At 45.7% G+C, this 12,886-nt stretch overlaps 1 protein-coding gene across 1 annotated transcript in view; it reads left to right on the forward strand.

The window, feature by feature from the left end:
* LOC140426956 (A disintegrin and metalloproteinase with thrombospondin motifs 2-like) overlaps positions 1-12,886 on the forward strand; it is a 365,539-nt gene that overhangs the window by 312,266 nt on the left and 40,387 nt on the right. The window contains exons 12-13 of the mRNA XM_072512267.1: positions 5,343-5,518; positions 8,772-8,905. Coding sequence (XP_072368368.1) covers positions 5,343-5,518; positions 8,772-8,905 — 310 coding nt within the window. The remainder of the gene's footprint in view (positions 1-5,342; positions 5,519-8,771; positions 8,906-12,886) is intronic.

Genomic DNA, 12,886 nt, shown 5'->3' on the forward strand with positions numbered 1-12,886 from the left:
AGAGTCGGTTCCAGACGGGAGCTGCCGAATGCGCGACCTACTCCTCCATGGCCGCCACCAGAAGCCTCGTCCCTGCTTCTTCAATGGCCTTGGTAGATCTTTTCACAGTTGTTCCCTCTGCTGCTAGAATTCACCTTTGATAGAGGCCCTCAAGTCAGAATGCAGCTTTAAGCTTGCCCTTCCCTCGCCTGCATGCTGGAAGAGGCTTTTGTCTATTCCTGCAGCTCAAGCCAAATCTTTTACTGTTTCTGCCGGGTCTGGTAGCCAAAAGACATAACATTCCTGGGGGACACTGTCAGGGGAATGCTGCAGTCTTCTTCCCACACCGGGAAATGTCAAACAAATGCCGTGGGGGCCCTGTAAAAGAGCCCAAAAGTCCATTCCAAGCAGGAGCTGCCGAATATGCGACCTAGCTCTGCATAGCCGCACCCGGAAGTCCCACCACCACCTTCTAAAGGGCAACTCGGGATGGGCAATAAATGCTGGCATAACCAGCAATGCCCACATCCCATAAATGAATTATTTTTTAAAAATCTCGTCCTGAATCTTACGGTCTTACCCTATCATCTGCATCAACTCAGGGATAACCTTGCCCAGAGGCTCGGCATCTGACTAGGACTTGGCTGAGTCCTAGGATCCAGCAGACTTCTGACTGCTGACTCCCTTGGATGTTTCTGCCTCAACCTAATATGCATCTTAAACTGTGTGGTGCTCACCAGATTGTGCCCCAGAAGCCTATCCACTAGTGTCGCCCATCGAGATGGGTGTCTCTACGTTAGTGGAGGGTGGGGATAATAGAAGGCGGGGTGGGGGGGGGGTGACCCTGGATGGCCCTGAATACCCAGCACCATCAAATGGAGATCCTGTGAGACAATGGACATGTGGTTAGTGGGAGGGAAGGATCCTTTTGTCTGACATGAATGACTCACTTAAGACGGGTCATCTGGGCAAAGAGCAGTGGATCCTCCCCTCTGCAGCGCAGGCAAACCTCGTTGTCAGTGACTGCTCTCTCCTCGGCCAACCCCGCGATTTTCCAGGGCCTGTTACTCATAGGGGTGAGGATTCTGATGTCTGGAACTCCGTCGCCCATCTGGGCCCTTTCACGCCTATTGTGGGCTAACTTCCCCTGCGGAGACAGAGAGGGGCCATTGAGAGCTGCACGCTTAGTGCATCGGGGGGGGGGGGGGGGGGGGGGGGTCTATGGCAGGTGGCATGTGTGTGCACTGAACCTGGACATGGAGGGTTGATGATGGTGGGTGCCAGGGTGTACTAGGGCACAAGCACTGTGATCGGATGTGCGGATGATGTGTGGTGTCAGCTGCTGATCTGTTGCGGGGGGGGGGGGGGACGAGGTCAGGGGGTGGCAGGCAGAACTGGTGCCAGGGAGCCGGTGTTAACTTACCCTTGCAATCCGGTGGAAATCATTGGTCTTCTTCCTGCATTGTACGACGGTCCTCTTAGTCATGAATTGACGACTCCTGCCACAGCATCTCTGATGGCATTGGCAGTCCTGAAGCTGGTCTTCCGACAGTGTCCAAATGCCTGGCCAGGTTGGCATCCCCGAAGCGTGGAGAAGGTCTGCGTGGTGCCATGCTTTTGTGCTGACTGGGAGTGAACTCGGAGGGAGTGTGTAAAAGCAGCTCCCCCTTGTTTACGGGGAACTGCCAGGTGCGAGTCTGGCGAATCAGCTGGCAGGATAGCCAGTACTGGTGTAGCTCATTGGGGATCATTTGTGGCATCAAATGCCGTTAAATACTTGCCGCAGTCTTGCCGGTTCGCCATCTGGAAATGCCCAGAAAGTCGCACCAGATATGATACTTTCGTGCCCAATGTCTTCAAGGAGGATAAGCAGCAAATCACATTGAAACACTCAAATAGACAGCAGTCCAGGAAGTAGAATGCATTTATTATCGTACACATTTTACTAATCTTACAGAGAATAAATTAAATAATTGGACCGTATGCATTAACATCTTGAATTATAAAAGATTATTATTATCATAAAACAGACTGCAATATGTAATTTAAAAACATAGATTTTTAAAAATAACATTACACGTTTAAAATTCATTTTGCAAGGTCAGAAGTAGTTATGACTTAGTACACTGTTAAAAACCCAAATTCACCTCGTTTGCATAACTTTATCAGGAGTTCTTAACAGCGCTGTTACAAAATAAATGGGCAAGTTCTCAGCAGTGCAATGATTTCTAATCGATTGCAGAAACACAACATCACTGACAGTAACTTCTGGACTTTGCATTTAACCGATCATGTACAGACTCGAGATGTTGCTGTGAGTTTCAGATGAGTAAAGATGGCAAACACCGACAGCTTAACTGTCATTACTGTTGCAAAATCTGAGTCTTATAATGTCAAATAATCCAGTCTCCCGTGAACTGTAGATGATGCTGTATGGAATAAAATCAAAGACTGTGGGCGGGATTCTCCGGTATCCGGCGGGCGGGCCGTACTAGCGGCAGAGTGGCGTGAACCACTCCGGCGTCGGGCCGCCCGGAAGGTGCGGAATCGTCCGCACCTTCGGGGGCTAGGCCAGCGCTGGAGTGGTTGGCGCCGCACCCACTGGCGCCAAAGGGCCTCCGCCGGCCGGCGCGAGTTGGCGCATGCGCAGGAGCACCAGCGTGTTCCCAGAACCACTGGCGTAATTCCTGTGCATGCGCAGGGGGTTTCCTCTCCGCGCCGGCCTGTGTAAAGCTCCGCCATGGCCGGCACGAGCTTCCGGAGGAAAAGAGTGCCCCCACGGCACAGGCCCGCCCGCAGAACGGTGGGCCCCAATCGGGGGCCAGGCCACCATGGGGGCCAGCCCCCAGGGCCGGGTCCCCCCACGCCCCCCCCCGAGGACTCCGCAGGCCGCCCTCAGAGCCAGATCCCACCGGGACAAAATTTATGTAATTCACGCCGGCGGGACTGGCCAAAAATGGCCGGCCGCTCGGCCCATCGGGGACCGGAGAATCATCGGGGGGGCCACTGCCAACGGCCCCCGACCGGCGCGGCACAATCCCTGCCCCCGTCAAAAAAAAGCCACTGGAGAATTCGGCAGCCGGCATCGGAGCGGCGGGGCGGGATTCAGGCTGCCTCACGGCGATTCTCCAACGGGGGGCGGGGGGGCGGTTTGAGAATCCCGCCCTGTGTGTCATTGTAGCTCAAATCATTTGATTTCATCATGGGAACTTGCCATCCATCAGTATAATACCAGCAAAATATGGAAACAAAACTGTCTGGAAATAGAATAAAATCAACTATGAACTGTACCTCTATCTATTATAACATCAGCAGTGGGCACCATTGCACTCACTCCCAAATTAACCCTTGATGTACTGAATTCTTCCACACATCCCAGCCCATTTTTGCTACGCCACCCCATTTCCCATTCATGTCCCCCTAAGCCATCCCATTCGACCCACGTTCCATACTTCCCATGCGTTCCTCTCTTACTCGCATGCTTTTCCCCCCCTTCCATGCCACCCTTTCCCCTGTGCTGTCTTCCCCTACCACATCCCCCCAGTTCCCAACTCTGCATCTGGGATGGCTTTTCGCAGTAACTTCATTTGAAGTCTACTCATGACAATATGCGATTTTCATTTCATTTCATTTCAACTTTGTTGTTGGCTTCACCTTTCCTGCTGCTGTTTTTTTACCGCCATCATATCCCATTTTGCTGCCACCGCTAACCATGGACAGCCACGCGTGCATCTCCCACTCCAGTCCTCTGCTCGCTCTACGGCCCTCCGCATATGCCAGGCTCTGTACAGCAAACTGCCCTCCAACATATCAGAAAAGTGTGGATAGACAAAAACTGTGTGATTTGTATAGATTGCTGGTTCCCCCTTTATATTCTTCTTAAATCTTATTGTCCTGTTGGATTCTTTCCCTTATCACTGTTTGTTAATTTGTCTCTTTTTTTTGTCGTCTTTTCTGATTTTTCTTCTCTCCAGTCCATTTCTTCACTCGTTTGTCAATGGGAGTGTTGTCGTTCAGTAGGATGTATGAGAGATTATTGGGGGACAGGGGAACACCTGTTTAGATCTGAGAACAGGTTTTGTGCTCTGGTAGCGAGCAAGTGCCTGGCTAGGAGTGATAACTGATTTTTAAAAAAATATATTTTATTGAAAATTTTTGGTCAACCAACACAGTACATTGTGCATCCTTTACACAATATTATAACAACACAAATAACAATGACCTATTTTATGAACAGAAAATGAATAAATAATAAATAACAAAAATGAAAACTAACCCTAATTGGCAACTGCCTTATCACAAGTAACACTCTCCAAAAATATATTTTAACAGTCCAATATATAATTATCTGTAGCAACGACCTATACATATTATACAGTATATATTAACAACCCTGAGAGTCCTTCTGGTTCCTCCCCCCCCCCCCCGATCCTGGGCTGCTGCTGCTGCCTTCTTTTTTCCATTCCATCTATCTTTCTGCGAGGTATTCGACGAACGGTTGCAACCGCCTGGTGAACCCTTGAGCCGACCCCCTTAGGACGAACTTAATCCGCTCTAGCTTTATAAACCCTGCCATGTCATTTATCCAGGTCTCCACCCCCGGGGGCTTGGCTTCTTTCCACATTAGCAATATCCTAAGCCGGGCTAGTAGGGACGCAAAGGCCAAAACATCGGCCTCTCTCGCCTCCTGCACTCCCGGCTCTTGTGCAACCCCAAATATAGCCAACCCCCAGCTTGGTTCGACCCGGACCCCCACTACTTTTGAAAGCACCTTTGTCACCCCCATCCAAAACCCCTGTAGTGCCGGGCATGACCAAAACATATGGGTATGATTCGCTGGGCTTCTCGAGCACCTCGCACAAGGAGTGATAACTGATTGGTGAAACAGCAACAAGGCATAGTGAAAAAGCGATGCCTTAAATCATCTCCCCTACTTCTCTTTCCCATCAAAGTCTCACTCCTGTCTCCTCCTTGTCTCTTCGGATCACCCCATTCGTCTCCTGTATCCACTACCTCACAGTTTAAAACAGTTACAGTTAGGTTGACGTTATTGCCAGGAATTTATGTTTGGGCTAAAAATATGTTTCCAATTAATAACAGCCTTTCATACTCAGTAAATGATTGACTATTTGACCATCGTATTAGAACAGTCTACTGCCTATTACTCTGCAACTGGAGATACTCTGAAGAACGTTTGAGAATGACTTATCCATTGATGCAATTTAGGTAGCATGTTTCAAAGTAAGGATGTGATTTATACAACTAATCTAATGGTCGTTTATTTTGATGGTTTGATTAAATCAAGAATACTTTGCAGCTACAAGTCAATACCCTGTCTATTGAACTTTGCTTTCCTCCCCCAGACCTTCGAATGGTGGTCGAGAGTGTTCTGGTCAGAGTTACGAGTATCAGCTTTGTAACACAGAAGACTGTCCAGAGCATTTTGAAGACTTTAGAGAACAGCAATGCAGGCAATGGAATAACAACTTTGAGTATAACCACAGCATGCACGAGTGGCTGCCATATGAGCATCGTGACCGTAAGGAAGCTTTCAGTGTCCTTGGCCATGACATTTTAATTTTACCAATGTTCCTGAAATGCTGCTAGCTGGCAGGTGCACACAGCATAGAAATCTGTGCAGCCTATAATGTACACAACTAGGTGTACTTAATAATTGTTACACGTACTCCAAAATGGCACAAAGTCTGATCATCACAGTGGATTTTGAAAATCCCCAGCTGGAACCTTGACCGCACCCACCAATGCCCTTTAAAACTGATCACATTGGATATTGCCGGATAAGCAGCAAGGGGATCAAAGCTGTGCAGGGTTGATGGATGGCTAGACCACTATTGGCACAAAAATAGTTCCCATTTACCTTATGTCATCAAAACGTCCAGCACCCGTCAGTCCACCATGATGAAAAATATTGCTAATCATTTGACACTCCATAAAAACCCCTTCACCACACAGCCCCCCTGCCTCCTCCCCCCCCCCCCCCCCCCCCCGCCCCCCCCCCCCCCTCCAAGTAAAGCCTCCTTGTGGACATCATCATCCTACGCAGTGTAATGGCCTCCAGTCCAACACTGGCTCCAGGGAAACAGGGTCTCCTATTGGAGGAAATTCCTGCCTTTGGTTAATTACTGCAGCGGGTGGAGGCCATGCACCTCGCTGGCGCAAGTTTGGAGGCAAGTGGAGCATGTAATTTGACCAATGGTGGCAATTAATGACCAGTAAAGGGCCTCATCCTGCTGCTGCTGGGTTTAAACCCGTGACCAGCGGGGCTGTTTCCATGCAGTGTGCACGATAGATAAGCCTGTGCGGGTTGCTTGTCACCTCCTGGGGAGAGGGGTTCCACGATCAATGACACTCAATGCCTGATCATTGGACCAGACATGGGAAGGGGAGCCCACTGCGAGCCACCCTCTACCCTTGCTGCCATACTTCTCACATTACTCACCTCTGGCCTGAGTCACGCCGCGATCCTGCAACTGTCCTTCTGACAGCATTCAAGACCTCTCCAGTGACACTGCTGAGCAGAAGAACTGCTGGCTTCTGATTGGCTTGCAGCTGTCAGTAGGCAAAACTTCCACTCCTGGGGTCTTGATTCCAGCTGAAGGCCCATTGCTGGCCTTACCCCTGCCTGGTTGCCTTGTAGATTGACAGGCCTTCGAAAAGGCCTCTCCAGATGACAGGAGAGACATCCATCACATCAACAACATTCTATCCATGGTTCCCAAAGTTTTTCACCAATGGCAGGTTTTCTTCATCTCATTTGTCATTTGTACACTAATTAATGGAAATTGATTGCCATGATTGGTCAGCAAATCACTTATGGTTGCATCATTGACTAACATTGGGCGGCACGGTAGCACAATGGGTAGCACTGTTGCTTCACAGCACCAGGATCCCAGTTTTGATTCCCAGCTTGGGTCACTGTCTGTGCCGAGTCTGCACGTTCTCCCTGTGTCTGTGTGGGTTTCCTCCGGGTGCTCCAGTTTCCTCTCACAGTCCAAAGATGTGCCGATTGGTAATTTGGACATTCTGAATTCTCCCTCTGTGTACCCGAACAGGTGCCGGAATGTGGCGACTAGGGGCTTTTCGCAGTAACTTCATTGCAGTATTAATGTAAGCCTACTTGTGACAATAAAGATTATTATAACAGGTTGGTAGAAGGTGAACTTGATGTATCTTAATCTTTTCCCATCCAGCAATTTCAATGTTCCCTTCTAAAACAATCCAAATATTTATTCCCAAGTGAGAGACAGATGGAAATGGTCATTCTGGATCCCATAATAGACAAGAACCATGTTTGGCTAACTGATTTTTCCTCATTCCAGCTTCTTATGATCTTCAAACCTTTAACTGAAGCAACTAGAAGAATGATTTTCCATTTGGGCTGCATTGCAAGGATACCGAGAAGTACACCTTATGTTGGGTGTGCACAGAGTCCCATGATTTGTCACTCATGAGACAATGTGAATCACATGTGAAGGGTGCAGGGTTAGGATATCAAGAATAATTTCAGATTTAAAAATTACTGCCATACCTTAAAAATGGCAGCAATAATTACAGTCATATAAGTTATCATAAAACAAAATTTGAATTTACTGCAGCAAAGGAGATAAACCGGACAACACAGAACATCAGGAGCAGATAGGACAGCCTCCTTTATCGATAGACCACTCGAGGTGACACTGGACTAGGTGCAGCAAAGGTAGATTGCCACTTCTGAGCCCGAGGGGTTTGCTCAGATTAATTGTACAACTTGCCTGACACCAAGAGGAGGGAGGTGCATCTCCCTCCTCCTGGTGGGCGGAGGCCACCTCATCATAGATCATAGAATCTACAGGAAGCCATTCGGCCCATCGAGTCTGCACCGGCTCTTGGAAAGAGCACCCTACTTAAGCCCGCACCTCTTCCCTATCCCAGTAACCCCATCTAACCTTTTGGACATGAAAGGGCAATTTTGCATGGCCAACCCACCTAACCTGCACATCTTTGGACTGTGGGAGGAAATCGGAGCACCCGGAGGAATCCCACACAGACACGAGGAGAAAGTGCAAACTCCACACAGACAGTGACCCCAGGCCGGAATTGAATCCGGGTCCCTGAAGCTGTGAGGCAGCAGTGCTAACCACTGTGCCAACATGCAGCAGGGGCACTCTCTGTTCAGTGTCATTGCTCTCTCTCCCCAATTCTTCCTCCTCCTCCTACTCCTCCCCCAATTAGCTGTCCCCCTCCAGGGTTTTACCATTCTTAGGTTCCACAACTCTCTGGAGGACCATGTTATAGAGAGCGCAGCAAACCAGATTCACTGCAGTGCAGGCAGGAAAATATGTTGGCATGAAACACGTTTGGAACAACGTGTTGGGCAGATGTCGGGACTCACATGAACAATGCTTGGGGCTGTCTCTGGCATTCAGGATGGAGGCAACCTGTAACCCTGGATCCAGGAATGGCACAGCAGTGGGTGAGGGGCGATTTGGTGTCCTGGAGGGAGTCCATCTTCCAGCCTCAGATTGTTCCTGGAGGTTCACACCATCCAGGTCAACCCTGACAATGAATACGGCATAAAACGGTGTGTTAGTTGACATTTAAGTGTTGAGCCATTAAAATATTTAATCATTTGCTTTCTTCAAAAAGGAGTCTAAAATTGGTATTGATCTACTGCATCAAGTAAGATGCACTTACAGTCAGAAAAGAAGCTTCAAAGACATGATAAAGCAAGAGTTATTCTATGATGTGGCAAGGATAAATTTGTATGTAATATAATTCATATCTCTCAACAGCTGAACAAAGGTGCTTCCTCACCTGTGAATCAAAAGAAACTAAGGAAGTTGTATACATGAAACGAATCGTACATGATGGAACACTTTGTTCCTACAGCAATCACCATGATATTTGTGTTCGAGGTGATTGTGTGGTGAGTGATGTGATCATTGTGTTAATGTAGAATTAGATCATGCAAAGTCACAAGTTTTTCTCAGATTCTGTCAAACAAGCATTCTACCTGGTCCACTACGTGCTCAATAACTCAAATGGTTACTAATATTATAGACAAACAACAATCATTTAAAGGTCATTATTGATAAATGAAATTTTACTGAAGGTAAATATTTTAAGCTGTTCCATATTATTATCTGTTATGTGCTATTCACATACACAAGAAGCCTTCCATTTACGGTAGAACAGTGGTTAGCACAGTTGCTTCTCAGCACCAGGGACCCAGGTTCGATTCCCGGCTTGGGTCACTGTCTGTGCGGAGTCTGCATGTTCTCCCTGTGTCTGCGTGGGTTTCTCCCCGGTGTTCCGACTACCTCTCACAAGTCCCGAAAGACATGCTGTTAGGTGAATTGGACATTCTGAATTCTCCCTCTGTGTATCCAAACAGGCGCTAGAATGTGGCGACTAGGGGCTTTTCACAGTAACTTCATTGCAGTGTTAATATAAACCTACTTGTGACAACAAAGATTATTATTATTATTTAAAACGCATTGTCCCATTCTTCTGTGGCTTTCTTCATAGTGAATCAGGTTGTTCATACGGTGAAATGTACAACTTGCTGTGTAACAGAAGTGAAACAATGTTTTCTCCCATATTCAGTTATGGGACTATTAGCTTGACATCAGTTGTAGAAAAGTTGTTCATGGGAATAATCGTTCACCACTGTCGAGAAAAGGTGAGAGAGTCTTGGCAAGAATGGCATATCTTATCAAACTGATTGAATTCTTCAAGGAGGTTCATATGTTGAGAGATGAAGGAAAGACATTAGGGTTGGAATTTTAAACCACATCACCCTAGAATGAGGTGCAGCCCTTACAGCTGTTTACCCTCTGCTGGCGACTCTTCCCAAATGGCCCTGGAAGCCTCTGCCATGAAATCTACATTTCTGGCTTAATCTGGAAGTGCCACGTTTCTTGTAATTCTTATCCTGTTTTTTTTCTCCTGCTTTAAAGAAAAGCCTTATTTAGCCATTTCCTGTAGATAAAATATACATTTAGTTATTTTGGTTAGCTTCACAAACTGCAATAGTGGAATATCAGCGGAGGAAGCTCTTCGCACAACTAAAGTTCGTATTTTTCAATAGTTCCAAATTGGCCAAATACTTTCCCATTATAGTAATAAAACAAAACTAACTAAAATAAAGTGTAACCTCTATATATACCCAGATAATATATGCGCACCATCTTGTCAGCAGTCTGCTTGGGAGACTGTGCCAGTTTTTAGAGTATAGAGCCAAGGAAGTAGTGCTTTTGAAAGTGAAAAACCACAGCATCTTTAGTTAACAAAGACAGGAGCAAAATATTTCCTTTAACAAACATTCTTGGCAAAACTAAGCCCATCAAGGATCTGCTTCTTTCTTTGTGAACATTGAATCAGGTCTAATAAAAATTCAGATGGGATTCAGAATAATTTTTCATCTACAGGACTGCTTTGCCACAAAAAATTAAGGTTTGTAAATTAGTCTGGACCTACACAGCCGCAAGGGAGAGGTTGGGCTATTCTGAAATTGAGCTCGGGTCTCACTTCAGCTCCATAAGACCTTAAGGCCATAAGATTCAGGAGCAGAAGTAGGCCATTCAACCCATCGAGTCCGCTCGACCATTCAATGAGATCATGACTGATCTGAAATGACAGTCCTCAACTCCACTTCCTGCCTTATCCCCATAACCTTTGATTCCGTCACTGATTAAAAATCTGTCTATCTCAGCTTTGAATATACTTTCTTTTAATAAATTTAGAGTACCCAATTATTTTTTCCAATTAAGGGACAATTTAGCTTGGCCAATCCACCTAACCTGCACATCTTTGGGTTGTGGGAGCAAGATCCACGCAGACACAGGGTGAATGTGCAAACTCCACACAGACAGTAACCTGGGACCAGGATCGAACCCGGGTCCTCAGTGCCATAGGCAGCAGTGCCAACCACTGCGCCACTGTACTACCCTGCCTTGAACATACTTAATGACCCAGCCTCTGTAGTAAAGGATTCCATAGATTCATTACCATCTGAGAGAAGAAATTCCTCCTCATATCTGTCTTTAAAGGGTGACTCCTTACTCTAAAATTATGCCCTCTGATCCTAGACTCTCCCACAAGAAACAACTTCTCAGCATCTACTGTGCGAAGCCCCCTGAGAATCCTATATGTCTCAATAAGATCATCTCTCATTCTTCTAAACATCAATACGTCCATGCCCAACCTACTCAACCTCTCCACATAAGAAAATCCCTCCATACCTAGGATCAACCTAATGAACCTTCTTAGGACTGCCTCCAATGCCAGTATATATTCCCTTAGGTAAAGAGACCAAAACTACAAATTGGTGGAGGCTGTCCCATCTTCATAGGCAGCTTGCCCCATGAGAAAAAGCAGTTTTGGCTTCCTGATAGTGGCCCTGAGGTAAGTTCTGGGAGGAGGGCTAGATCAGATAATAGTGGGAGGGGTTGGCTTCAGCGACTGTGGAGTCGGAGGGTATAATTATTGCTCATACCCGTGGCTCTACAGAAAATTTAATTTTAAAATGCGTCTAACATTTACCTATTTTTGGCAGCCCAAGTAGCTACCAAAGAATCCAGACTGAAACAAACCCAATCTGCTTTGGTCATCAATAACTAATTTTATAAAGGGGTCTTAAACATATATTTGGGCCCTTAGTAACATGTTTAAAGAGCCAAACATCTGTTTCAGGCATGCGTGTGATTTTCTGGCACAGATTGGGTGCATGGCACCCTGCTTAATTGGTCTGCTTTGAACAATATTATACATTCGACAAAGGTAGAACACAAACCTATTACAGCCTCCTGATGTCTAACTTTAGTTAGTTAGAGAGCATAAGGCGGAAAGGAAGACTAAAGTGAGAATTTTTATTTTATTTTATGATATATTTATTTACTCACTTTAATATTTTGACAGCATTTTTGGACTAATTACAGTTTGGTCAGTTCTACCATTTCCTGAAAAGCCTCTGAACAGGTTTGCGCCTCAGATGTTATTTTTCCATATCATACAAATTGATCTCCTTTTTCTGATAGAACAGGAGTCCACACAATCCCACAGAAACATTCCTGCTTTATTTTTACAATAGAAACACCAGCTTAGTGCTGCCGTATGTAAATGTGAAATGTTTAGTGTACAGCTGTAATAGCTCGCAAAAACTCTTTTTCTCAATGGGTCACTAACCGGGACTCTAACTCGGTTTTGTTGATCAGACATACATTTGTACTCTACCTGGGAAAGCATTTACATTTTTTCTTAAATATTTGGAAACTGAAAGATAATCTGTTGCCAATTGGACTTGGTTCCAACACACAAAATAAAGACTTGCCAATATTTCCTTTTTCTCAACATTTTGTGGTGACTGACCTTATGAGGCAGCTAGAAAGATGATTGAATAATAGGATGATGCAGTATTGTTAAAATATTGATGTATTTTTTTTGTGTGCCTCCTTGGATCCTGTCTGCACTAATCTGATTGGAAAATTGTTCAATTTCTTTGAGGTCAGCAGTCATATAGGTAGTGGCCTTGCAAAGAATAGCACCCAGCATAGAGTGCACCCGCGAACCAGCAGTGGATTTAGACTTATTTTTAGTTTTAAACTTGTCCCTGGCAAATTTCAGAGTGAAATAACTGATTAAAATAATATATGTATTTTGCATATGTACTGAGTTGTTTGAATACATCTCCAAAGTAGTAAACTATACTGGATAATGGGACATAGTCTGAGGATATTCACCTGCCATATCTTTACAGAGTGCAATGGATAAAATGGAAGGATCCTGGATTGCAGAGGCGTCCATGGATGTGAAATTCATCAGAAAATGATTAGCTAGTTTTAACATCTACTAAACTAGACTAAAACAGGGGTAACTCTATCTCAGCGAGTATGTCTTTGACATTAAT

This window comes from Scyliorhinus torazame, chromosome 7 (assembly GCF_047496885.1).
Source record: "Scyliorhinus torazame isolate Kashiwa2021f chromosome 7, sScyTor2.1, whole genome shotgun sequence".
Lineage (NCBI taxonomy): Eukaryota > Metazoa > Chordata > Chondrichthyes > Carcharhiniformes > Scyliorhinidae > Scyliorhinus > Scyliorhinus torazame.